This window comes from Sturnira hondurensis, unplaced genomic scaffold, assembly GCF_014824575.4.
Source record: "Sturnira hondurensis isolate 20B ecotype Veracruz unplaced genomic scaffold, ASM1482457v3 Scaffold0006849, whole genome shotgun sequence".
NCBI classification, from domain to species: Eukaryota; Metazoa; Chordata; class Mammalia; order Chiroptera; family Phyllostomidae; genus Sturnira; species Sturnira hondurensis.
Window position 1 is genome coordinate 2,563,692 of NW_028079480.1, and position 24,639 is coordinate 2,588,330.

At 39.1% G+C, this 24,639-nt stretch overlaps 1 protein-coding gene across 1 annotated transcript in view; it reads left to right on the forward strand.

Annotated features, from left to right (window-relative positions):
* The first annotated feature begins 2,224 nt into the window (after positions 1 to 2,224).
* Positions 2,225 to 24,639, forward strand: part of TM9SF3 (transmembrane 9 superfamily member 3) — a 55,331-nt gene continuing 32,916 nt past the window's right edge. The window contains exons 1-5 of the mRNA XM_037050845.1: positions 2,225 to 2,659; positions 11,488 to 11,683; positions 17,593 to 17,715; positions 21,471 to 21,631; positions 23,634 to 23,711. Of these exons, the coding sequence (XP_036906740.1) occupies positions 2,240 to 2,659; positions 11,488 to 11,683; positions 17,593 to 17,715; positions 21,471 to 21,631; positions 23,634 to 23,711 (978 nt within the window). The 5' untranslated portion in view covers positions 2,225 to 2,239. The remainder of the gene's footprint in view (positions 2,660 to 11,487; positions 11,684 to 17,592; positions 17,716 to 21,470; positions 21,632 to 23,633; positions 23,712 to 24,639) is intronic.

The window sequence follows — 24,639 nt, forward strand, 5'->3', positions numbered from 1 at the left end:
CTGTTTTCTGTAGTATATGTAATGTTTCCTGGTTTTAAGTTAAATGAATATGGCTTTTCTTGTGTCCTCCCCATCCTCAAGCAATTACCAATGCAGTGCTTCCCATACCTAGCAAAACTTACTGACTTGAATATGTGGGGCTGGTGATGGATGTTTAAGCAAGAAACAACTCATCCATCTTAATCAGCACTTACATCGCTTGTTCTTCAAATGCCCCTCATCACTTGATTCAAAAGCAGTGATTATTCATTCACAGAGCATTTGCCGAACTTCCACCATGAGCAAGTCACTATGTGAGGTGCTCAGGGGGATATACAAAGATGTATAAGAAGCCTCCTCTGATTTCTATAGCAATTACTGGTGTATGATTCATTTAGCAATTGGTCATGTACTGCCTTGTAATCTCTTAGACTAGCTACAAAGTGTTCTTTAAATATCCGTATGCTATCTGACTTTCGCTTACTGTTTTCATTCATTCTCCAAATAGTTATGGAGTGTTTATGATGTCACAGGCACTGTCGAGACAGCTGGGACAGATATAAGCAAATGGTGGTACATGCATGCCCTCAGAAAAGGTCAGGATGTAGTACAGAAGAGGAAATGGGGCTAGATGGTAATTGTAATGTAACATGCCAAATGCTATCGGAATCCTGAAGAAGAGATGCTCAATTTCCTGAGGATAGCGTGCAAGGTTTCACTGAGAGGTGGTGATTCAGTTAGGACTGAAAAGAGACCATCTAATGGCTGTCCATTTATTTGCATTCTAGGCGGAGGGAACATTGAGCACAAAGGCACAGAGGTATAAAGGAACATGGTGTATTTGGAGAATAGAGGATGGAGACCAGTGGGACATAAAGTTGGAGAGATAAATCAGGATCTGTGTGTGCAGCTGCGTGCTAACAGGACTGTCCTTTAGCAAAGATTTTTTTCACATTACACATGTAGTACTTGCTCATTGTAAAAAACATCCAAATATTCCTAGGCATATACAAAGTTGAGAGTTGAGTCATAATCTTTCAGATTGTTTTCTATGGGTAGACTAAAATGGAGTTATGTTCTATTGTTTTCAACTTTTTCCATTTAAAAGTATCAGGTATCATTCCATGCCATGCCATACAGGGCTATTTGATTTTCTAAAAGGCTGTATGGATGATAATCCATTAGTAATAAGATGGATTCTGGAAACTGACAGTTTGGGTTTTGTCTATTAGCATGCCACTTAATCACTCTGATTCAGTTATTATATCTGTAAAATGAACATACTGATAGTACTATCCCCTAAGGTTTTTGTGAGGATTAAATAAGTCAATGCATGTAAAGGGCTCAGAACAGTATCTGGAAGATGAAAATCTTAGTTGTGATTCCATGACATTTAAACAATATTCAAGAGGTGTTTTAAGCAAGTGTTATCATCAGGTTTCTTCTTTGTAAATCACTCTGGCACGTGTTGGACGGAATAAACAGGGAGAGACTGGTGGCAGGGATCTTGCTGGAGACCATTACAATATATAGGGAGGTAGAGACTGCCTGCTCTTAGCAGAAGAAAGAGAAGGAAAATAAACTCTTGAAATGTTTCTAAGAGACCCAGTGCTGGAACTGTTACTGCTGATGGCTGAGAGATACTGGCAATCTGTCTTCAAGTTCCAGATTTTTGGCTTAGAGGGTGGTGTAGATGGAGGTGCCATATTAATGTATTTATTTGACATTTTTTGAGTTTCTGTTCTGAGACTGGCACTGCTCTAGGCACAGGAAATATGGCAGAGGACAGGGCCATATTAGGAGAGGGGCTTAGATTCCAGGAGGTAGTTATGTTTGTGGACAGGAGACCAGCACATAATAAACAAATAAATGAACAAGAATTTGAACAACATTGAATACTAGCGGTCCAATAAGTAGTTGATTATTTTAAAATACTTACTCAACCCTGTACAAATTTAACAATCCCCCATGATTATACGATCTCGTGATTCGTTCACAACGACAGATGCCTGGAAAGGGTCATTTGATCTGATTTCCCAAGCTCGAGAGGCTGCAGGTCAGACCCCATTTTATAGTCTAGGAAAATGAGGCCAGGAAAAGTTAAGCGTTTTGGCCAAGGTCACACAACTCCGAGCTCCGCCGGGAGTCGGCTTCGGCCCTGAGGATCCAGCTTAGTCACCCACGCCTTGGTCGGCGCGGCACGTGTCTGCGCGTCGGAGCCGCCGGGACCCAGGGGCGGCGGGCAGAAATTGCCAGGGGTATGCTGCGGAGTGCGGCCCGCCAGAGTCGGGCCCTCGGCGTCGGACACTCGCGCATCTCGGGCCCGGCGCCCGGCGGCGGTTGCGGCCCCGCGTCGCTAGGCACTTCCGGCGTGTGCCGGGGTGGCCGGATGACGTGGCTGAATCAGAGGAAGAGGCCGAGGAGGTGCCGGGGGGCGGGGGAGGCTAAGGAGCAGGCGGTGTCGGCGGCGGCGCCGAGGAGCCAGCGGCTGGGCCCGGGCTCCGTGCGTCTGTCCGCGCCCGGTGGATGCGAATCGGCTGAGGCGGCGGCGGCGGAGGAGGAGGAGTTGGTGAGAGCGCGGAGGATGAGGCCGCTGCCGGGCGCTCCCGGCGTGGCGGCGGCCGCCGCGCTGTTGCTGCTACTGCTGCCTCGGGCCCGGGCGGACGAGCACGAGCACACGGTGAGGGGCGTTGCGGCCCGCCACGGCAGCTCCCGACCCGCTTTCCGGCTCACCGCCTAGGCAGGCTCGGCGCGGCCTGGAAAGCTCGGCGGCCCTGTCGAACCGCGCGGCCATCGGAGGCGCCTTCCGGTTGGGCCTGGCGGAGCAGGAACCCCGGGAACTGGGAGGAGGCATTTCCTTGCGCTCCCGGGATAGGACTGCGCGCCCCGAGTGCCTGGGCCTCTTTCCCCAAGCCGGACCTAAACAGTGCCCCACCCCTGGGTCTGGGGGCCCTCAAGTTCGGGGAAAGAGTGTGGTCCGGGACAGGGCTCACTTCGTCGTTGGGGTGGGGGCTGTAGGCAAGCCAAGTTCAGGGTTAGTGGCCCGTGGGAAGGGAGCTGCGCTCTGGCTTACAGGGGGCTACGACGCAGCGGAAGATGGATGCAGCACGATTTACCCATCGTACCCAACCAGGAAATACAGGAAATACCCACCACTGTAAGGTCCGAACCGGCCTATATTCCTCCCCGCCCCGCCCCGCCCCCCCCCCCCCCAACAGGACGAAAACGCTGGCTTGGCGATTGCGTTGATGAACTTGGGGTGAAGAACTTTACATGTGTACATGCTGTCAGCCTACACGCTCACTTCTGAGCCTCTTTGGGGTAACTTTCTCCGTACCCTTTCCAGCCAGCCCCTAGATGAAGCTCCCACCCCAGTGGTCTCTAACTAGGGCAGCTTCTGACTCACTAAGGGGTCCGGAGTTTCCCAGTGGTCTTGTCTGTTGGGAGCAATCCCTTTTGCGTTTGTACTAAAGTTCATTGGCTGTTTAGTTGTCATATATATTAACGACTCAGGTGACTCACTTTGGGCTGTAACTAGGAGGTTTTCAGGATGATAGATGTGAGCAAGACAGGAAAGTCATAAATGGACAGGTAGTTTGGCGAATAATTGGTTTTATACCTTAGCTCATTACTGGTATGTTCTGCATGAATGTTGTGTGTGTACTAAATCTGAGAGGTTTGGTGGAGTCTTCTGTCCTGATAAGCGAAGGGAATGAAGCAATCTTCTTACTTATTTAATGCATCCAACTTTAGGTTTTATTTATAATAACCAGATTTCGTTTCTCCATTCCCTGGGTTAGCTAGGCTCTTATGTTAGCTAAAAATAAGAGCTAAAAGCTAAAAGCTCTGAATTTTTGGCTACTTTACCTTGAGTCGAGTCAGAAACTTCTTACCTCTGTGGTTTTTTTTTTTTAAGAGAGAAATCCCATGTCAGTGACATGGTTTTGTGCTATATTTGTGACTTTTTACCTTAGGATAATTTTGTTCAGTGGCTAAACAGTTAAATGAAAAAAGTGATTTCCTGTTGTTCTGTCAGGTAACTTGTTTAGAAGTGTAAGAACTGTTCGTTTCCAATGGTCAATCCTTTAGTCAGCAGTATGGTTACTAATATTTTTCTAATTTTTTGAATACTTAAGGAAAGCTGCCGTGTAAAACTGAGAACTCTTTTTTTTTAAATATTTTATTTATTTATCTTTAGAGGGGAAGGGAAGGAGAGAGGGAGAGAAACATCAATGTATGGTTGCCTTTCGTGCGTCCCCTGCTGGGAGTTGGCCTGCAGGGAACTGGCCTACAACCCAGACATGTGCCCTGACTGGGAATCGAACCGCGATCGTCTGGTTCGCAGGCCCGCACTCAATCCACTGAGCTACACCAGCCAGGGCTGAGAACTCTTAACTGTAGTTCCATCATACAGGCTTATAAGTTTAAGAGTAGTAGTATGCTCTTTTATCTTGTGTCTTATAATGAACTGCTATAAATAGGGAAAACAATTAAAATTCAAAAATTGGAGGTATATAAAATGGCCTTAGATTAATTTACATAATTAAAATGTAAATGTTAATTTTATTGAAATTTTATTGCCAGGAACATTTTTAATTTTGAGTATAAAATATTTGATAAAAGGTTCCCCCTCACCAGAGATTTTATTTATTTATTTTCAGAGAGAGGGGAAGGGAGGGAAAAAGAGGGAGAGAAACATCAATGTATGGTTGCCTCTCCTGTGTCCCCACCTGGGGATCTGGCCTGCAACACAGGCATGTGCCCTGACTAGGAATCAAACTGGTGACCCTTTGGTTCCCAGGCTGGCCCTCAGTCCATTGAGCTACACCAGCTAAGGCTGATAAAAGGGTTTTTGTTTTTGTTTAAGATTTTATTTATTTATTTATTTTTAGATTTTTATTTATTTATCTTTAGAGGGGAAGGGGAGGAGAGAGGGAGAGAAATATCAGTGTATGGTTGCCTCTTGTGTGTCCCCTCCTGGGAACTGGACTGCAACCCAGTCATGTACGCTGACTGGGAATCGAACCACGATTGTCTGGTTTGCAGGCCTGCGCTCAGTCCACTGAGCTACATCAGCCAGGGCTTATTTATTTAATTTTAGAGAGAGGGGGGGAAGGGAGGAAGAAAGAGGGAGAGAAATATCACTGTGTGGTTGCTTCTCCCATGCTCCCAGCTGGGGACCTGGCCCACAACCCAGCTTGTGCCCTGACTAGGAATCAAATCAGCAACCCTTTGGTTCTCAGGCTGGCACTCAGTCCACTGAGCCACACCAGTGAGGGCTGATGAAAGATTTTTGAGAGAATATATGTATGGGGTAATTGCTAGACAAAAAATTTGGAATAAATTTCATTCGTGTCTCCATTGGACTGCTCTCATTTGGTTACTTGATAATTACTATTTAAAAAAAGCAAAAAAGTTGTAGGAAGAATAGCATTAAGATGTAAGTATAAAATTTAAGTGCCATTCACATATTTTTTTGTCCAATATTTTACTTCTTCCAGATTTCTTGAAAATATTTTTTGGAAATGAGGTTGTTCATCCTAGCTAGATCACAGTGCTAAAGAGACTATGGTCAAGTGAATTTTTTTCCCCATCAGGAAGGCAGAAGTAGCCATTGAAGAAAGAATGATACCAAAGGAGGAGAAAAATTGACAAGGGAAGGTTGCTGAGTAGGTGTTTAAAAATACTTGTGGAATTGAATTATTAATAAAGAACAGTTTTCAAAAGTTTAAGTTTACCCTTTAGATTAACTTTCTGTTAAGACGGTTTCCAGTTAAAATGATAACTAAAAGGGCTTTTATAAGCAATATGTGCTAGGCATTGTTGTTACTTTATATATACTAACTCATATTTTAAACATTGATAGCCTTACATTAATAAACATAATCAAAAGGGTGTAAAAAGGGTGATACACCCTTTTTATTAATGAGGAAACTAATGCCAGAGAGGTTGTTACTTGCCCAAAGCCACACAGGCAGTAGGGGTAGAGGGTGGGATTTGAACTCAGGCAATTTGAATTAATAGTCTTCTACACTCTCAAAGGATGTGCTTCTGCAGTCCTTATGCTAAAAACAGGCCAGTAAAACATTTGGTATTAAATTGAGTACTTCTTTGTACTGATAGTATTTATAAGTGCTTAAAGAAATGTTTGGATAATTCTAGATATATATGGGTTGTTGCCAAGAAAATGCTCTGCTGTCACTGTCTTGGAATCCATGGTAATTTTTGAGCACAGAGTCCTGCATTTTTATTTGTATTGTCCTCCTGGTCCTAAGAAAGAATACCTATTTTATTCAATTCTGCAAAGCCCCTTATTTCTCTTACTTTACCTACTGAATTAGGATTTGACTTATATGACCATAGATATTTATGTGGTATTTTTATGTGCTTATTTATCCAAAGCCCTTTTAATAGTCTCGTAAGAGTAATGAGAAGAAAATATGTGTTGACTTTCAGAGTACACATACATCTAGAATATATAAAGATGTGTTCCCTTCATTTTTTGAAAGTTGAATCATGTGAATTATAGGACATTGTTTGAAATAAAAATTAAAGAACACTTTGATGAAAGACAGGTTCTTAATATGTGATTAAAGGGTCATAAAAAGGACTCGAGAATGAGTGAAAGCTATATAGGATGTGGTTTATGCTTACTTGGTTTCTGAAACTCAGGGCACTTGGAAACATGTAGTTAGATTATCATGTCTCCTAAGATTCCAAAGTACTCCATTAAAAATATTTCAAATTGAGAATCATAGAATTTTAGAACTGGAAAGACTCAAGACCATTGTGTCCAACACACTCATTCCTAATGGCATGAAGAGGCTCAGCAACTGGCTCAAGGACACACAGAATCTGAGCTTCCTGATCTCTGTTGGCCTTGTCTTGTCTGTGTAATTTTCACAGTAATGCTATGTAAAGATGTCAGCACCAAAAAAAAAAAAAAAATCAAGGGCACAGAAATGTTAAAGCATTTTATGATTGTACTGTAGTCTTGAGTTTTTATGGGTTCTGTTTCCTCAAGACCATCAAGTCAATTTTTAAAACTTTTGTCTTATATATCGAGGGTCTGTGCTTGGCACAAGAAATGGTATTTAATTAGTGCTTATTGAGTGACCCAAGTAATTAGGGAGCTACTAGGGACAAGAATATGCAATGTTGGAAGCATGGAATCCTGTTGCTTAAAGCACAGTGGACAAACCCAGACCATTGTTCACTTAAGATGCACAGTCTTGAGGATTCTTGTTGTGCTTTGGGGGCCTTGCCTAGGCTAAAACCCCATTTCTTTGTGGCCCATTTTACTCCTGGTAGGTGGCATTGGAAGGACCTGATCTGTGTCTAGGACAGCCTGCTCTTAGCCTCTGCCATAAGCAATTACTATACCACGATTTGCTTTGCTTTGGCAAATGGCAGCCTTTTGTCTTTGTCTTTGTTGGGAGTATGACAACTCTTAAAACTTACGTTAAAAGTTTTTTTTTTAGATTTTATTTATTTATCTTTAGAGGGGAAGCAAAGGAGAGAGTCAACCATCAGTGTATGGTTGCCTCTTATGTGTCCCCTGCTGGGAACTGGGCTGCAACCCAGGCATGTGCCCTGATTGGGAATTGAACAGTGATCCTTTTGTTTGCAGGCCCACACTCAATCCACTGAGCTATACCAGCCAGAGCTTATGTTAAGATTTTATAAAGAGAATAAACTGTTTACTACAAGTGAGTTTGTGCGTGCTCTAATATAGATCTAATTTTAGGAAGTGCCATAATTCACTGTCCTATTTTCAGGTGTACTCTGTGATAGACTAAAAGTTTATTTAGGAACAAAGCTGTTGGGCGCGGGGAGAGAAAAGTTATCTCTAGACTATCCCAAAATACCCTTCTGATTTATTTGTTTTTGAATTCTGATGTATGTGTTTTAAATAAATAGTTAAACATTGAAATTATGATTTCTGAAACATTTTCAGAACTGGATTTTGCTTCTTCAGATATCTATTTTAAAGCAAACACTCATCCCATGAAAAGGATGGCGTATGGGTGCTTATTCTGAGCCCTCCGTTCTTTGCCTGTCTTTATATATTCTGATATCATTGTTCAGATTTTAGACGTTACATCAGTAACGTCTCCTAAAGTATTCTTTTTGAGAAAAACTAATTCATGATCTTTTTCGAGTAGGGAAACTTCAATATCTTTTCCCAGCACATAAACAGTATTTAAATAAGGCCCAACATTGGTGACACCTGGAGAACAAAGTCAATCCTTTGGAAATGAGAGCACAAGTAGCTTCTTAGGAAGAATTTTTTTTCTTTAGTGAAGATTAAAGGGCTCAGATAAAAAAGTTGTTCAGTATTTAGTATGTCTTTAGTTGCTTTGTTCAACTGTATGTTGTTCATACTCCCTTCATTTAGGTTTTGCTCTACAGTTAATGAAGCTGACCAGGGATTAGCAAAAGTATAGTCCCAAAGTTGTAAACTAGGTACTAGTTATATGATCTTGGACAAATTACTTAACATCTCTGTTCTTTGGTTTGTTTTCATCTGTAAAATGGGGAAAATAATAGGACTTATCTTAAAGTTTTGAGAGGATTACATGTTCGTGTAAAAGCCTTAAACCTATGTCTAGCACATGTGCTAATTAAATGTTAACGAATGATAGTATTAGAAAAGATGATGAGATCATGCAAATTAGAGATTGGCCGGAAGGTTGGAGGATTGGAGAAAGGATTTGAGCCATTCTGAAGGATAAGTAGAAGTTGGCTGGGTGGAGAGAAGGGGAGGCCATTATAGATTTGGGGGAACAGTATGAGAAAAAAGAGCAGGAAAGGAGAGACAGCATTACGAGACCCTTGTGGTTGGAGTAGACAGCTCAGAAGTGGGGTGTAATAGTGAAACTCTTCTGAGGGATGGAAAATGAATAGGACGGTGAGATGAGGAATGCAGGTGGTCTGAACTGGCCTCTCGTGGCTACTCCCAGCACGGCCTCCTGGAAGGAATTACAGACGTGCTGAGGGACCCCCTGGTCCCACCGCTCTGCCTCCGTGACTTTTTTCCTGCCCTTCTCCTGGTTGCACTCCTCAGGGTGGAGGGAGGAGCCCTACCTGTGGCTTTCTTCCCAAGGGATTGTGGGGCTCAGGGGCTTCCTCAGTAGCTCTGGGGAAAGGAAAGGTTTTTTTCTCAAAAGATTGTGTGAAGTCTTCTTTTGGGTACTTTTTAAAAGATTTTATTTGTTTATTTTTAGAGAGAGGGGAAGAGAGGGAGAAAAGCATTAATATGAGAGAGAAAGATTGCCTGTTTGATTCTGTCAGGGAACATGCCTGGGTTGCAGGTTCGGTCCCTGGAGGCAACCAATTCTAATCTTAAATGGATGTATTTTGTTACCTCCCCTTTGTTATTTCTCTGAGAGGGTACTAGTGCAGCCATCACACATGTCAGTCAGTGCACATTCTTCAAACTTTTGCTAAGTTGTTAAGGAACTTCACATTTCAGCATTTTTCATCATATTTATTAAATACATTTTGTATACATTGTTTTATGGAAAGAGTGTCCTGCCTACTGAGCAGGTTTCAGTTCTAATACCAACTCAGCCAGTTGATAGTGGTTGGTTTAGAGCACTGTTTTGAGAATTCTGACACTATAGCCATGTAATGCCTGTGTCTGTGTTTAGCAGAAAGGATTACCTTCATTGATTGGTGCTGTGTGACCATAAGCATCGATGGAAGACCAGTGGCATACATATGTCTGTCACCTGAATGGGGATTCATTTCTTCATACATGAAGATTATCAGCTGTTTTTCTGAATTCACTTGAAATAGTTTATGGTTTTCCATACTGTTACTCCTTTTGATCTTTCTTTGTCACAGAAGAGTTAATCATTCCTTTATTGTTGCTACATTAGCCCTTTATTACCTTAATTACAACACTTTTTCATTGTTAATCATTTACTTCTCTGACTTCTTTATGGATTGTGATCTTCTTGGAGGAAAGGACAGTATTTAGTTTATCTTAGGACAGTAGGGACAGTATATCCTCAACACCTAACGCTGTGTTGGTACATGTCTCATGTAGCCAGAAAGTGAGATGGTTATTTCCTCGATGACGTGGATGATGTCTTTCATAAGCAATGAGAAATTCATTATTTTTGAAGATGAGGGGATTAAATCCAAGTTCTAGGATGGTGATGCTGTAAATTAAAAGGAAGAGACAAATGGTTTAGACTTCAGAGTAGACAAGTCAGTGTTTTTTGGAAAGCAGAGGGACTTGGTGTTTGAGCTCCGTGTCTGAGAGGTTGGTGGTACCATTATAAAAACAAAAATGGGTAGATTTGGGTGGGATGAGTTCAGTTTGGAGATGTTGGGTTTTGATTGAAAATGTTTGTTTATTCATTTCAGATGGAGGATCAGAGCTAAGGATTTGGTAGTTGGGCTGCTTGGAGCGCTTCCTCTGTTACGTGTTTCATAGCACCTTACCTGATTACAATTGCTTGTTTCATGTCCATCTTTCCCTTTAGAATCTAAGCTCCAGTAGGGCAGGGAACTTACTTGTTCAAAGCTGTATCCTCAATTACAAACACAGTTACTGTTTGACCCATGGTAGGCACTTAGTAAATAATTGTTCACTGATTTACTTATGCACTATTAGCTGACTTAAATTATATCTTATGTTGTCTTTATATTGCTAATTAGGGTTACTAGTTTTTAAATTACTCGGTTAATTGCTTTTCATAGAATCATTGGACAGTTAAACAGGAGATCTTAGAAATCTTTGGCAAATCCTTCGGTTGAACTCTGGAAAGGTGAGGTCATCTACCCATAGTTACTAGACCGCGATTCAATATGGTATTCACTGATGGGTAGAGCCATAGTTATTTAATGAAAGAAATATAATATCATACAGGGTCTTTCAGGCTGATAAAGAGGAAGATAGAATGATGGTTTGAATAGATTGGTGATTTCATAGTATGGTTCTCTCTTTCTCTTGTTTAGTCATTTCTGTCCTCTCCAGTACTTTGACCAATGGCACAGAAAAGATTAGGAAGGAGATGAAACTTTATTTGCTGGCAACAGGTTTTTGGAGTTTGTAATGATTAACATGAGGTTTGGATAAGCTGTTGATTTTGTTTCCTCTTTCCTTGTCAGTGTTGGCATGGTGAATCATGTTGGCCATAGGTTTACCATTATTTGAAAGTATAAGTAATAATTATAAACATATTTGTATGAGTTAGTAGACTCTGTTTAAACAGTATCACCTGCAAAAAAAAAAGTTTGGAAAAGATGGATCTGCCTGAGGCCACAATAAAAGGGTATAATTTTAAAATTCATCAATTTTTACTTTTAAGGTATGGTCATTAATCATCAGATTAAAATAAAATAACTTCCAGTATTTTATATTAAAGCTTCCTAAACAGAGACAATACATTTTTGTTTAGAACAACTAAAAAGCATTCCCTTAATTTGAATTATATTTTAAAAAGTATATATATATATATGTGTGTGTGTGTGTATTTGCTTTTTTTGTTTCAGTATCAAGATAAAGAGGAAGTTGTTTTGTGGATGAACACTGTCGGGCCCTACCATAATCGCCAGGAGACGTATAAGTACTTTTCACTTCCATTTTGTGTGGGGTCAAAAAAAAGCATCAGTCATTACCACGAAACTCTGGGAGAAGCACTTCAGGGAGTCGAATTGGAATTTAGTGGGCTGGATATTAAATTCAAAGGTAAGTGATCCTTGTAGTCCTTCTAATACAAGTTAGATAGTAGACCAAGGTTTCTCAACTTTTGGAACTGTTGACATTGGGGCTGGATTATTGTATTCTGTGGGGGCTGCCCTGTACATTGTGGACCCTGTTCTGAGTCCCTGGCTTCTTCTACCCGCTAGATACCAGTAGCACTCTCCAGTTGTGACAACCAGAAAGTCCTCATGTGCTGCTCATCCCCCTTAGTTGAGTACTGCTGCTCTAGATTCTAAGAAATGTTTTAATCTGTGACTTAAGTGTATTGCATTTAGAAAAGTATGTTAGTAACCCACAAAGGTTCATTTTAAATATTTTTAAAATAATAAAGTAAAGAATTGTTAATAAAATTATATTTTCCTAGAATATTCCTCTCAAGTGTTTTCTAGTAAACCCTCTGGTGATTGGACGTAGGTGGTTGGGGAAGGCCTTCAGAGATTCATAATGGAGTAATTTCTGGAGGTTTGGGGGTGTAATGGAGTGTACGGATACTTAAATATTTGTGTAAATCCTCAGTTTTAAACTTGTACCATTGGCTTAGAATGTATTGAAAAGTGTTGTATAAATTTACTTTCAGTACTTATGGGATAGTGTGCTTTTTAAAAACTTAGTAATTTGAGAGAGAGAAGCGGGGAGAGGGAAACATCGATTCGTTGTTCCACTTATTTTCTTTTAAAGATTTTATTTATTTATCTTAGAGGGGAAGGGAAGGAGAGAGAGAGAGAGAGAAATATCAATGTATGGTTGCCTCTTGTGCTTCCCCTGCCGGGAACTGGGAACTGGCCTGCAACCCAGGCATGTGCCCTGACTGGGAATCGAACCGCGATCATGTGGTTTGCAGGCCCGTGCCCAATCCACTGAGCTACACCAGCCAGGGCGATTCGTTGTTCCACTTGTTTATGCACTCATTGGTTGCTTTTTGTGTGTGCCCTGACCGAGGATTAATCTCTAAACCTTGGTATAGTGGAGCAACGCTGTAACCAACTGTGCTACCTGGCCAGGGCCTAGGATAGTGTGGTTTTAAATAAGTCAGAGACATATTAAAATTGAAAAAGATCTCCTTGTTTATTAGGCAGGTATTTGTTTTGTCAGGTTCTTTGAGTGTGTTTATACTTATTGTTCTCTGTGAAGTTTGTCAGTGTATTCTCAGCACAGACATTTTTAATACAGTGAGCAAGAATTTTTTGCATAATAATTGATATTCAATTAGGTGTTTTGATTTTTGAATAGAGCATAGATCTTATAATCAGGAGCTTTGAATTTTAATCCTGTTTCTTTTACTGTATTAATTTCAGTAAAGTTGTACTCCAACTTAGACTGTGATGTCTACATTTGTGAAATGAACAGTAACTGACTTCTGGTATTTTTAGCACTTTTGGGAGGATGGAAATGAGATGTATTTTAAGAAAATAACTTTAAGATAAAGTTTAACTTTGTTAAATTTTATTTTTGTTTTTAGAATACTTATTGTCATTGTTGAAAACAGGTAAACATATTTGCATTTCCCCACTGTATTCCTTGGGACTTAATTATAAAATTAAGTTGTAAATTGAAACCATGGTCGCCTATCCTGTAACTTCATGAATTATAGCATCCCCTGAGGCTTATGTTTTAATTTAATCAGGTGATTTAAATATGCGATCACAAATATGGAGAAGACAGACTAGAATGTGTGATCTTTGAGAAACTCAATTGTGCATTTATTCACATACTTTCTCCTTTTCCATTTTGTCACTTATTTCTAGTTTATTGAAGAGGGACAGAGAGAGAATACACAAAAACCCTAAGTTCTACTTTGCTGCAACGGACAAATTTCATCATTTTTTGATAGTCTTACCCTTATTTACTAAAGAAGAGTACTCATTCAGCTGTCTTAACCTTTCTTTTTTCATTAGTTCCTTGAGACTGAGATGGAAAGATTATTTAGATAGATGCGACCTGTTTTCACGGGCTGTCAGAGTGAGATTTATTTTCCTTTCAGACTAAGCACTTTTAGATTAAAAGAACAAGAATCAGCCAGGTGTTATTCGCTGAGAGTTGGCGGTTCCTTGGAGTCTTGTCAACTCTGCACCTCCAGCCTGGCTATGCAGTGAGGGAGCCGCTAAATTAAGTGGTCCAGCTGAAGTAGTAAATGTTGATTAGATTTCTCTTTCTACTGTAGCTCCTTGCTTGCCTCATTCAAAGATAAAGTTGTTCCTTCTTTGAAAAATGTTTTATAAGGTTTCCTGATTATTTAAGGCTGCCTCTTAGAAATTGTGTCATTTGATTTCCTACTGTTAGGGAGGCCCAGAGATGAAATGATTTGTCTAAGGTACATCACAACATACTAATAAGGTCATGGAAACATGAACTTTCTGTCCCTGAATGAACCGTAGAAATATTTATGTTATTGTTAATCCTTTATCCCTCAAGTATTTGATTTTTAAAGATTCTTCTGAAAGTATTTTTGAATAAGAACAAATTTTGGAAATACTGAGAAACTAGAAAAAACTTACTTTCTACACACATATGTGGTATCTATATACACTTCAGTGTGCATACACACATATATACCTACAGTTTTCTGAATCTAGTAGATTTCCTCAGGCTAAGTGGATTGGTGTATTATTTCATAAAATTAGAGTCACTATATAGATTATTTTAGGGACTTAATAATAGTTTTGAGAAGGAGAGAGGAGTAATTTTAAGGAATACTTAAAAAAATAATAATCATCACATTCTTTTCTCAATGTTTTCACTATCAATTCAACTGTTAGTCTGGAGTGTTGCTGGGAATTGATGACAGACTTACTGGTATGTAGCTTCCGTAATCTACCCTTCCTCTCTATTTGAAAAGTCACTATTAACATTTTCCACTTTATAATTTTGGGTTTGTTTTTTTCCATGTAAAAAATATTTACTTTGATAAAATCTTAATTGCTTCCTCTTCAAAGTTCATAGGTGTGTATCTCATCTGAGAAAGGTATAGCCTGTTATAATGTTAAAGCATTGATTTATGGTGATAGATGTTGCAGATTGTTTTCAGGTACGTGAAATGCTGGGTAATGATTCCACACGTTCAGACACCAGTGACCCCCCCGAGAGAAGTGCTGTTTCCCAGGAGCAGCCAGCCTCTTCAGTTACTTCTGGTGTTTGTATTTGCCTACATGCCTGCAAGAGGAATTTCATTAAAACATGACTAACCAAGGCCCTTTTTATAGCCTGGCATCATGATAGGTTTTCCTTTCACCGCATTTCTAGGTTATACGTCAGTGAGAGAGACTCTTCAAGACTTCTTTGTCAATCCTTTCTCGATACTCTGCTTATTTTCTCTTTATACACACAAACACCATTCCCATACAGGTGCATGTAATGTGCATACTTTAATATACTTAGTGATTTCCTTTGCCAGATCAATAGAAAATCATGCTCTTAAAATTTGTTAAAATTTTTTGTTTTTAGTACCTACCTTGTGAAGGCATAGCTGGGCATAGCTGGGGGTGAAAAGGATATAATCTGTTGCAAATATAGCTCTCACTACCTGGTGGTGAGAGCTATCTCTCACTCCTCCTCTTGAGGAGCAGAGATACTGGAGGAGGTGGTAAGTATGCAGGCCTAGTTGCCATGGGGAGGTGTGGAGAGAAAGCTATGGGACTTCAGAGAACGGGGCAGGCTGTGGGGTTGGGGAGGTGTGAGAGGTGGGGAGTCAGGGATTACTCTGTGGAGGGGAGAGTGTGGAGAATGGGAAAGATTTTAAGATCGGTCATTTGAGGTGGAGTTTACAGCATAAACAAAAAAGTCCAGGGGCCAAGAGAGCACAAGGTGTGTGAGCACTTGAGGCAGATGAGTTTGGGTAGAGTGTATCGGGAGAGGGGATGATAGAAATTTGGGGAAAGAGAGTTGAACTTAAATTCACCCTGTGAGGGAGGAATCTTTTAAAGGCTTTGTAGGTAAATGTCATATTGTGGATCTCAGAACTTTGTATGTAAAACTATATATTGTCATTGTTAATGACAGTTTTCAGTGAATGTCTGCTTGTAACTGCAAGGAATTCGGTGGCTTTGCAGAGAGGCGGCTATGAGGTTTCCCACGGCCTCTGTGGGCATTTGTTACTGCTCAAACTCGGACCTTCCTTTGGTTTGCACTCTCCCCACTGTAGCCGTTGTAGTCTGCTCCCCTTTGTGCCTTTCACAGTCCGAGGGACTCCCATTTGGGGTCCTCTGACTGCTAGTTCTCCCAGTTCCTGCTGTAGAAACCCTCTGTAGCAATCTGTGTCCTCACCCTTCTTTCCTTCTCTGCTTGCCCTCAGTTTTTGCCATTATGAAAATCCTAAATTCCTTGCTGCATAAGAGGGCCTGGGTAGAAAGAAAATCTGTGTGGGACCCATTGTTTTGGAGACAAAGCAATTTTCTTCCCCCACTTTGAGAATGAGAGTATTTTCATGTTTGTCTTTTGTGGGACTTCAGTGTTTCCTGTCATCTTCTGTGTTGTGGTCTTGGCGTGCCCCCTCTGGGCTAAGCTGTATTAAGGTGGAGCTGTTCTCTTTTGAGGATCTGGGGGACATGTTGCTGGTGTCTGGAGTTACAATGCAGATTGCTATTTCTTTTAGAAATAATATTATAGGTGGCTGTTTAATCATGGTTCAGCTGCACTTTATGTGTAAGAAGTTTTAGTCAACATTTAAGAAATTTAACTGTCATTCTAGCTGGTGTTGCTCAGTGGATTGAGCGCCAGCTTGTGAACTGGAAGATACTGGTTCAACTCTTGTCAGGCACGTGCCTGGGTTGCAGGCTGGTTTGCAGTTGGGGGTGTGCAAGGGGCAACTGATTGATTGGTGTTTCTCTGGCACATCAATGTTCTCTTCCCTCTCTCTCTCCCTCCCTTCTCCTGTCTCTGAAAATATATTAAATAAATAAGAGAAAGAAAGGAAGAAAGAAAAAGAAAAATTTATTTACCTGAGTGTGTTGTGGGAAATTGCATTTCAAGTTCTGAGTAACCAATGTTAACAGTACAAAAAACTTAACAAACAACTGTGCTTTTTTGTTGTTGTTACGATTGATTTTTTTCCCCTAATTGCTTAGTAATATACAAAACCAATTCAGTCCTTTTGATGAACATCCAGGGTATTTGAGTTTTTTTCACATTTTGTTTTGTTTAGAAACTAATAATCATAAGAACATTTTTTGAAAGGTTTCTGTTAGAGACCATATGAGCAGTATTGTGGTAGCAGTGTTCTTTTAACACACTGGGGGGTGGAAGTGACTCATCTCCAGGGAACTTTCGGGTAATTTATAAACAGTGCTGCCTGCTAGATAGAAATTTGCCTTTTAGTCTTGCTAATTATGAAGAATCACTGGGATTCCTCATAGAATTTGTAGCTTCCAGTGACTTTCATTTCTAAGAATGTTCAAATGAATATTTATATCAGTTGTTATAGCTAGAAATCATTAGCTCTCTATGAAATCACGTTCTTAGGTTTTTGTATATGTAAATGAAAATTTCCCTGTGTATTTAGGCTTTTAAATTTTTGTTCTTTAAAACAATTTTCATTTTTAAGTTGCTTTGCAGATGTTCTTGTATAATTCTCTATATAAGGAATATTCTTCACTTGGTAAGATAGATAATCTTTGAAAATAAAAATGGTAACAGTATTTTATTGTAAAAAGTATATTTTAAATATTTTATTGATTATGCTATTACAGTTGTCCCAATTTCCCCCCTCTGTCCCTCATAACAGTCTTAAACATGCACACCTAAAAGAAAGAACTGTGTACTGAACCCCCATTATATATCACCCATATTCAACTATTATAAACAGAAATTTCAGCTTCAGAAATATTGACTTTTTTCTTGTGATTTTTCCTGTAACTGTTTTGCAAACCAGTGTGTTAATTTGCAGTTTTTATTTTATGCAGATGATGTGATGCCAGCCACTTACTGTGAAATTGACTTAGATAAAGAAAAGAGAGACGCATTTGTGTACGCAATCAAAAATCACTACTGGTACCAGATGTACATAGATGACTTACCAATATGGGGTAAGTGTTGTATGTTGTATTTCAAGTTTGGGAATATTTGCGTAATAAACAAGGTTTATGTAATGACTCCGTAAGGTGATTTGACACTGAGTCAGTAAATGTATTTTTATTACTTTCCACAGAATGATTTTAATACCAGTTTTATGGTCCCTTGTTACTTGAAAGGTTTTTGCCATAGCCAAACCGTACATGAAACTCCCTCAAAATACAGTTTTTATGTAGTATAAATTTTGATATTTAAGAGATTAAAAGGTACTTTGGAAGATCCGAACTATTCCCCCTTACCCCATTTTTCTCATACCTTATTTTGACTTGTATTATCAAGTACAATCAAAGGAATGCAGTAGGACTTTGAAGTTTTGTTCTGGTTTTCTCTCATGTGAAACTGTGGTAGATGGGTGTTCGATATGGTAGGTTTTAAATGACTTGTTTTGCCAGTTTCTGTATTATTTTACAAAACTCTATAAGTTTAAAATATTTCTTATATCTTTTAATGGAGAAAGCTATGGCATAGTTAATATAACCTTGTGCATAATCCAAACATTATTTGTGTTAGGATTAAGTTGTTCAAAGTGCAAAGCACAGTGAGCTATCATACCTAGTATGTTCAATCACATTTTTCTTAGTGGTTTTTATGTTAGACTTTTTGTTTGTTTGTTTTTTGGTGGGTGGAGGGTTGGACATCTTTTCTTAATGTAAAATTAATATTCTGACTCTTAAAATTGTTAGACTACTATATTCATAAGCAGCAAACTGAAAGACTGAATACATAAGATCAGAGTTTAGTGTGGTACTAAGATGAAATTTACAAGAAAGTTCATCTCAAGATATATGCATCATTGTTACTGTGTTGCATGTTAATTAGGTATAAACAGTAAGCATTTCATATAAATGACTGTAATTAGTATTACATTAACAGACATTTCTGTGATCAGCTCTGAGGGTAGCAGGACGATAGCTCAACATTTGCTGGTGATTTCTGAGCCTGTAGTTCAGGAGAACGCATTAGCCTGAGTTTCTATTTTTATTTGGATTTTTATTGTTGTTTTTGGTGAGAGAGCAGGCTCTTCTGGTGTTTTCAGTTGCTAATGGGTTTCTTGTCTGGGACCTTCAGTTTCTTTCAGTCATTTCTGTGGGCCTCCCTAAAATGTGGGAATTGTGCTTTTTTGTCTTGAGTCTTTTTTAGCTCTGGCATTATAGGGTTTGCAATGTTTAGGGAGATTCTTTTGGGTGTTCTAAAATGTCTGAGCCATAGGAATCTTTGTCAGAAAAAAATTTTATTTGGTTTTATTTGGTAAGGTTTGAGAATCTTTTATTTTACTTTCTATTTGTATTCATTTTTTCAAGTGTGCTCTTAAATTTTTAAAAAATTTTATTTATTTGGGAGAGAAACATTGATTTGTTGTTTCACTCATTTATGCTTTCATTGGTTGCTTCTTGTATGTGCCTTGACTGGGCATCAAACCCACAACCTTGGCATGGCAGGACGGTGCTCTGACCCACTGAGCTACCTGGCCAAGGCCTGAGTTCCCTTTGAGAATAGGTTCGTACTTCATGTAATTGTCTCTCTACCCCCAGAATTTTCAGAGTAGGTAGCTGAATAAACCCTGATGAAATAATTATTAGAAGGATTTCATTATCTTTCCACAACCCCAAACAAAACAAAACTATATTCCTTGAATTTGTACCAGTTAGAACAAGTTTAGTTAATAAATAATTTTTAATGAGAAATAATCTTTTTTCCCTCTGTAATACTTCAGTGAAATGCACTGATCATAGAGGGAAGACCTTAAGGATTAACTTTTAGAGCACAAGGCTTTCGGGAAGAATACAGGTGTGGGTAGGAAACACTGGCTGAATAGTTGACAGCATATGAGCATAAGGGATAGGTCCCCCTCAGCTACCACCTATTGCTGTCACACTGTTTGGGTCTTCCCCTTCCAGCATCGCAGCCATGATCAAAATGATTATTTTAAGCTATTGCCTCATTACATTTTGTCTTCAATACTTTTTTCATTTTTTAATTGACGTATAATTGACTTATTGTATTCATTTCAGGTGTACAATGTAGTGATTTGATATTTGTATACGTTATGCAGGGATCACCATAGTAAGTCCAGTTATCTTCTGTCACCATGCAGAGTTATTACAGTTTCTGTAATAACATTACTGACAGTTTCTCTATGCTGGGTGTTTCCCATGACTTATTATTTTATAACTGGACGGAATTTGTACTCCGTAATTTCCTGTCCCTATTTTGCCCATGTTCCCACCCCTTGTCCCTCTGGCAACTACCAGTTTGTTCAGTGTATCAATGAGTCTGTTTCTGTGTTATTTGTTCATTTACCTTGTTTTTTAGATTCCACGTGTAAGTAAAATCTTCTTTATCTGACTTATTTCACTTAGCATGATACTCTCCAGGTCCATTTATATTGTTGCAAGTGGTAAGATTTCATTCTTTTATGTGGCTGAGTAGTATTCCATTATGGCTATGTACCACTTCTTCTTCATCCATTCATCCATCAGTGGACCCTTCAGATGTTTCCATGTCTTGGCCATTGTAAATAATGCTGCAGTGAACATAGGAGTACATGTCTTTGAATTAGTGTTTTTGTTTTCTTTGGATAAATACCAGAAGTGGAATTGCTAGGTTTTGTGGTAGTTCTGTTTTTCATTTTTTGAGGAAACTTCATGCTGTTTTTTATAGCAGCTGCACCAGTTTACATACATTCCCTCCAACAATGTGTGAGGGTTCCTTTTTGTCTTCATCCTCACCAACACTTACTATTTCCTATCTTTTTGATAGTAGTCATTCTGACTGGTGTGAGGTGGTATCTCATGGTTTTGATTTGCATTTCTCTGATGCTTAGTGATGTTGAGCATCTTTTCATGTGCCTGTTGGTCATCTGTGTGTCTTTGGGAAAATGTCTATTCAGGTCCTCTGCCCATTTTTTAATTGGATTGTTTGTGTTTTGATATATCTGGTTGTATGAGTTCTTCTCCAGGTCAGTAGGTTGCCTTTTTGTTTTGTTGATAGTTTCCTTTGTTCTTCATAAGCTTTTTAAATTTGTATATTCCCATTTGTTTATTTTGCTTTTGTCGATCTTGACTGAGGAGACATATCCAAAAAAATATTGGTAAGAGTGATGTTAAAAAAGCATACTGTCTATGTTTTCTTCTAGGATTTTTATGGTTTCAGGTCTTCTTCCATTTTATGACTTCCCAAGGATAGATCCAGAACTTCAGGAATAGAGGAGGAGGCATTTGAAGTTTTGGTACTGATATGCACATATGTGCAGCTTATTAGGAATGGTAACTCGTGTCTTATTAGAGACAGTGTTGGAGTGGGTCTCTGGAGACCTTAGTTTTAGCTTTAGTTTACCACTGCTAAATCAATAGGTAACCTTGCCGGATGGCGATATAGCACTTCCCCGAAATTTTGAATTATTAGGGAGTATACACAGAGAAGGTGATAAATATTACAACAAAGGTGGCACAAATGATAAAGCATGAACTTCAAGGATCAAATTAATGATAGATTATGTCATCACTTTTTTTAAACCATGGTATGACCATGATTTGTGTTTGCCGAGGAGTTAACAAAGAGTAGAAGTCCAGCCTGCACTTGTGCCATATTCTAACCATGCAGAATAATACTTTTACTTTTTTATGAAGAGCATTTCATGACATTTGGTTCTAATGTATTTTAAACATTAAATGAAATTACCTTATATAAAGTGTTATTTTTTTTGTAGGTATTGTTGGTGAAGCAGATGAAAATGGAGAAGATTACTATCTTTGGACCTACAAGAAACTTGAAATAGGGTTTAATGGAAATCGAATTGTTGATGTTAATCTAACTAGTGAAGGAAAGGTGAAATTGGTTCCCAATACCAAAATCCAGATGTCATATTCAGTAAGTATTAAACTAACTCTATGCAGGGAGAAGTGTTTGTCACCTAATATCAGAAATTAATTGTGTTTTATAGCTTTAGTAAATGAAAATACAGTTTGAAACGGGATGACAAGTAACAGTATTAAAGCTACGCTTCCTTGATGTATGTAAGGAAGCTTCTTGAAAGCAGGGAGAAGGTTTGCTTCAGGTGTGTAGTATTGCATACAAGTTATGCATTTGCAGGACCTTCCATTTGCTACTATGTACTGCTATAACTGGGCAGCTAATTAACATGGTTACATTTTTTTAAAGAAACTACCCCATTTAATTTTCTTATTAATTTAACAATAACCCACAACTTTCAGACCAACTTGAGTTTCCTTATTAAAATAAAAAGTTTACAACATTTAAAAGCCTCTTTTAAAATTTACCACAGGAACTGCCTCTACCTCTTCTTGTCTTGGAATAACTCCGAGTTCACAGTCACTTCTTGATGGAAGGAGCTTTTGTTACATTGGTAAATGTGAACATTTCAACCGACTAGTTTTAAGAATGTTGGTGGGGCTCTGCGACCAGGAATGGTTGGTTGTCAGGCAAGAAATGCCAAAAACTAGGTTGTGTTCTGCATAAGACAGAATGACAGAGCCACTAGGCCAGGGGTGTCAAACTCATTTTCCCCGGGTCCCGTCAGCCTTGTGTTGCCTTCAAAAGGGCAGAAATAGTTTTAGGACTGAATAAATGTAACTACTCCTTAACTGTTAAGGAGTTGAAATTACATTTGACCCTGTGAAGGCAATCGTAAGGCTGATGTGGCCCCTGGTGAAAATGAGTTTGACACCCTTGCGCTAGAAAAAGAGGTGAGGTGCCTCATACTTCCTACCCAAGCAGCTGGGACCAATACTTACTCCCACTGGGTGTCACTGTTTGCTGTCACTGACACCATCTCCTAGGCATCATTCTGATGTGCCAGCGTGATCTCTCTGTGGGAGACAGGAGACCATGCTTGTTCCCGATACCACCCTTGATAAGTTTTATGATGTGGGCATTAGTATTCAGTCCTGCCTACACATTAGAATCACTTGGGGAGCTTTTAAAAACTACCAGTGTCTAGTGGACTCCAGCCCTGTATCTTCTGATCTAATAGTCTGGGTTAAAGACCTATTTTTTAATAGTTTATTTTTATTGTATTCTTTCCATTACCTTTTATTTTCCTTATACCCTCTTCCACCTCCACCCTACCCCCTGCCCTGAACATGCTTACGGTTTTAGATTGCAGAGTTCCTTGTTTTTCTCTTTCCTTTTTACTGTTGCAGATAGAGATGATGTTGTGTTGAAAAGTACTGGATGGGTATAGTTTACCATATTTTGCTTTGTAAGTTGGAATAAGATGCTCCTGCAGAGTAAGAGCTTGTCAGAGTCCTTTGCAACTGTCAAGTTAATTCTGTTCCATTAAGATTAAAAATAGTGGAAAGAAGAGAAATCCAATGTGGGTAACTTCTCTCTGCCTGTTTTTTTTCCCTGATACCTGGAATGAGTCAATTACTAATAGACAATTTTGAAAGTTTTTCAAGCTTTGTGCATATTTACCCAGTGCAGATAGTATTTGCACAACTGAACTGGTGACGAAATTTGATAATTGTAATAAAACTAGTGTAATCTAAAGATAAAGATGTACTAGATGTACAAAACTAGTGTAATGTAAAGATAAAGATGTACAAAGATGTCTTATTCTAATTGGTTTAATTGAGTTTTTATCACATTTATAGGCCATATAAGTCAGCAATAGTTAATAATTCTTGTAAACTAAAAGGGTCTAAGTAAAGTTGTAAGTTTTGTAATTATAGAGAGGAAAGTTGGTTGGTTTATCATACATGTTTCAACTTCTGAGGCTGGCAGTAATTTTCCACCATTTCTCTAATTTCTTATTCTGTGTGTCAGTCTTCAAATTTTGCTCAGAATTTTATTGGAAGATTATTAATATGTTTACTGGCCTTGATTTTCAAGTGAAAACTTTTTTTTTCAGGTAAAATGGAAAAAGTCAGATGTGAAATTTGAAGATCGATTTGACAAGTACCTTGATCCATCCTTTTTCCAACATAGGGTAGGTAAATCGTGTGTGTTAAGATATTCAGTATGTGCTCCAATCAGTTTAACAAACATTAATGAGCATCTGCCATATGTAGGGCTCTGTGTTAGGGCTGTGGATTTCAAAGATTTAACTAATGACCTTAGTATCATAAGGGTGATGAGAGGAGCTTTGGAGGAGAGGGTCAGGTACAGCTTAGGACATGTTAGTTTGCAGTGTCTGTGAGACATCCAAGTAGTGTTACTGACTAGCTAGTTGGGTATACCAGTCTGGAGTTCAGGAAAGAGGTCTGGGCTAGAGATACAAATGTTGCAGCCATTGGCATGCTGATAGTATTTAAAGCTATGAGACTAGATGCAGTTTCCAGGGAAGAGTATATAGAGATAGAAGAGAATCAAGGACTGAGCTGTAGGGGCAGTAAAAATAAAAGTTTGGGGAAAACGGAGGAAAGAGATAATCAGCTAAGGGCTCTGAGACAATACCAGTAAAGTAGGAGGGAAAGATTATGGTTCTAGAAGTCAAGAGAAGAAAGTATATAATGAAGGGGAGAAAGAGAGATTAGTTCTGAATTGTTGCTGATGGGTCACGTAAGCTGCGTTCTGAAAATAATTACTGAATTCATCTAGAGTCATTGGTGAACTTGACAAAGTGCTTTTGGTGTGGTGATGGGGCAGAATCTGAACAGAGCTGATGTTAGAGGGAATGGGAGGAGAGGAATTGGCAAGACAGCAAGCAGACAGCAGCTCAAGACAGCACACAGCAAGCTTGGCTGCTAAGGGAGCAAAGGAAGGGTGCGTTAGGTCGTGGAAAAGATGGAGTCAGGAGATTGTGTTTTTTGAGAGGTAAGGAAAACTTGTTTATATGTTGCATGGGGTTCAGTAGAGAGTCTAAAATGGACAATGAAGGAGAACAAGGGGAGAATTACTACAGATTTTCCTTAAGT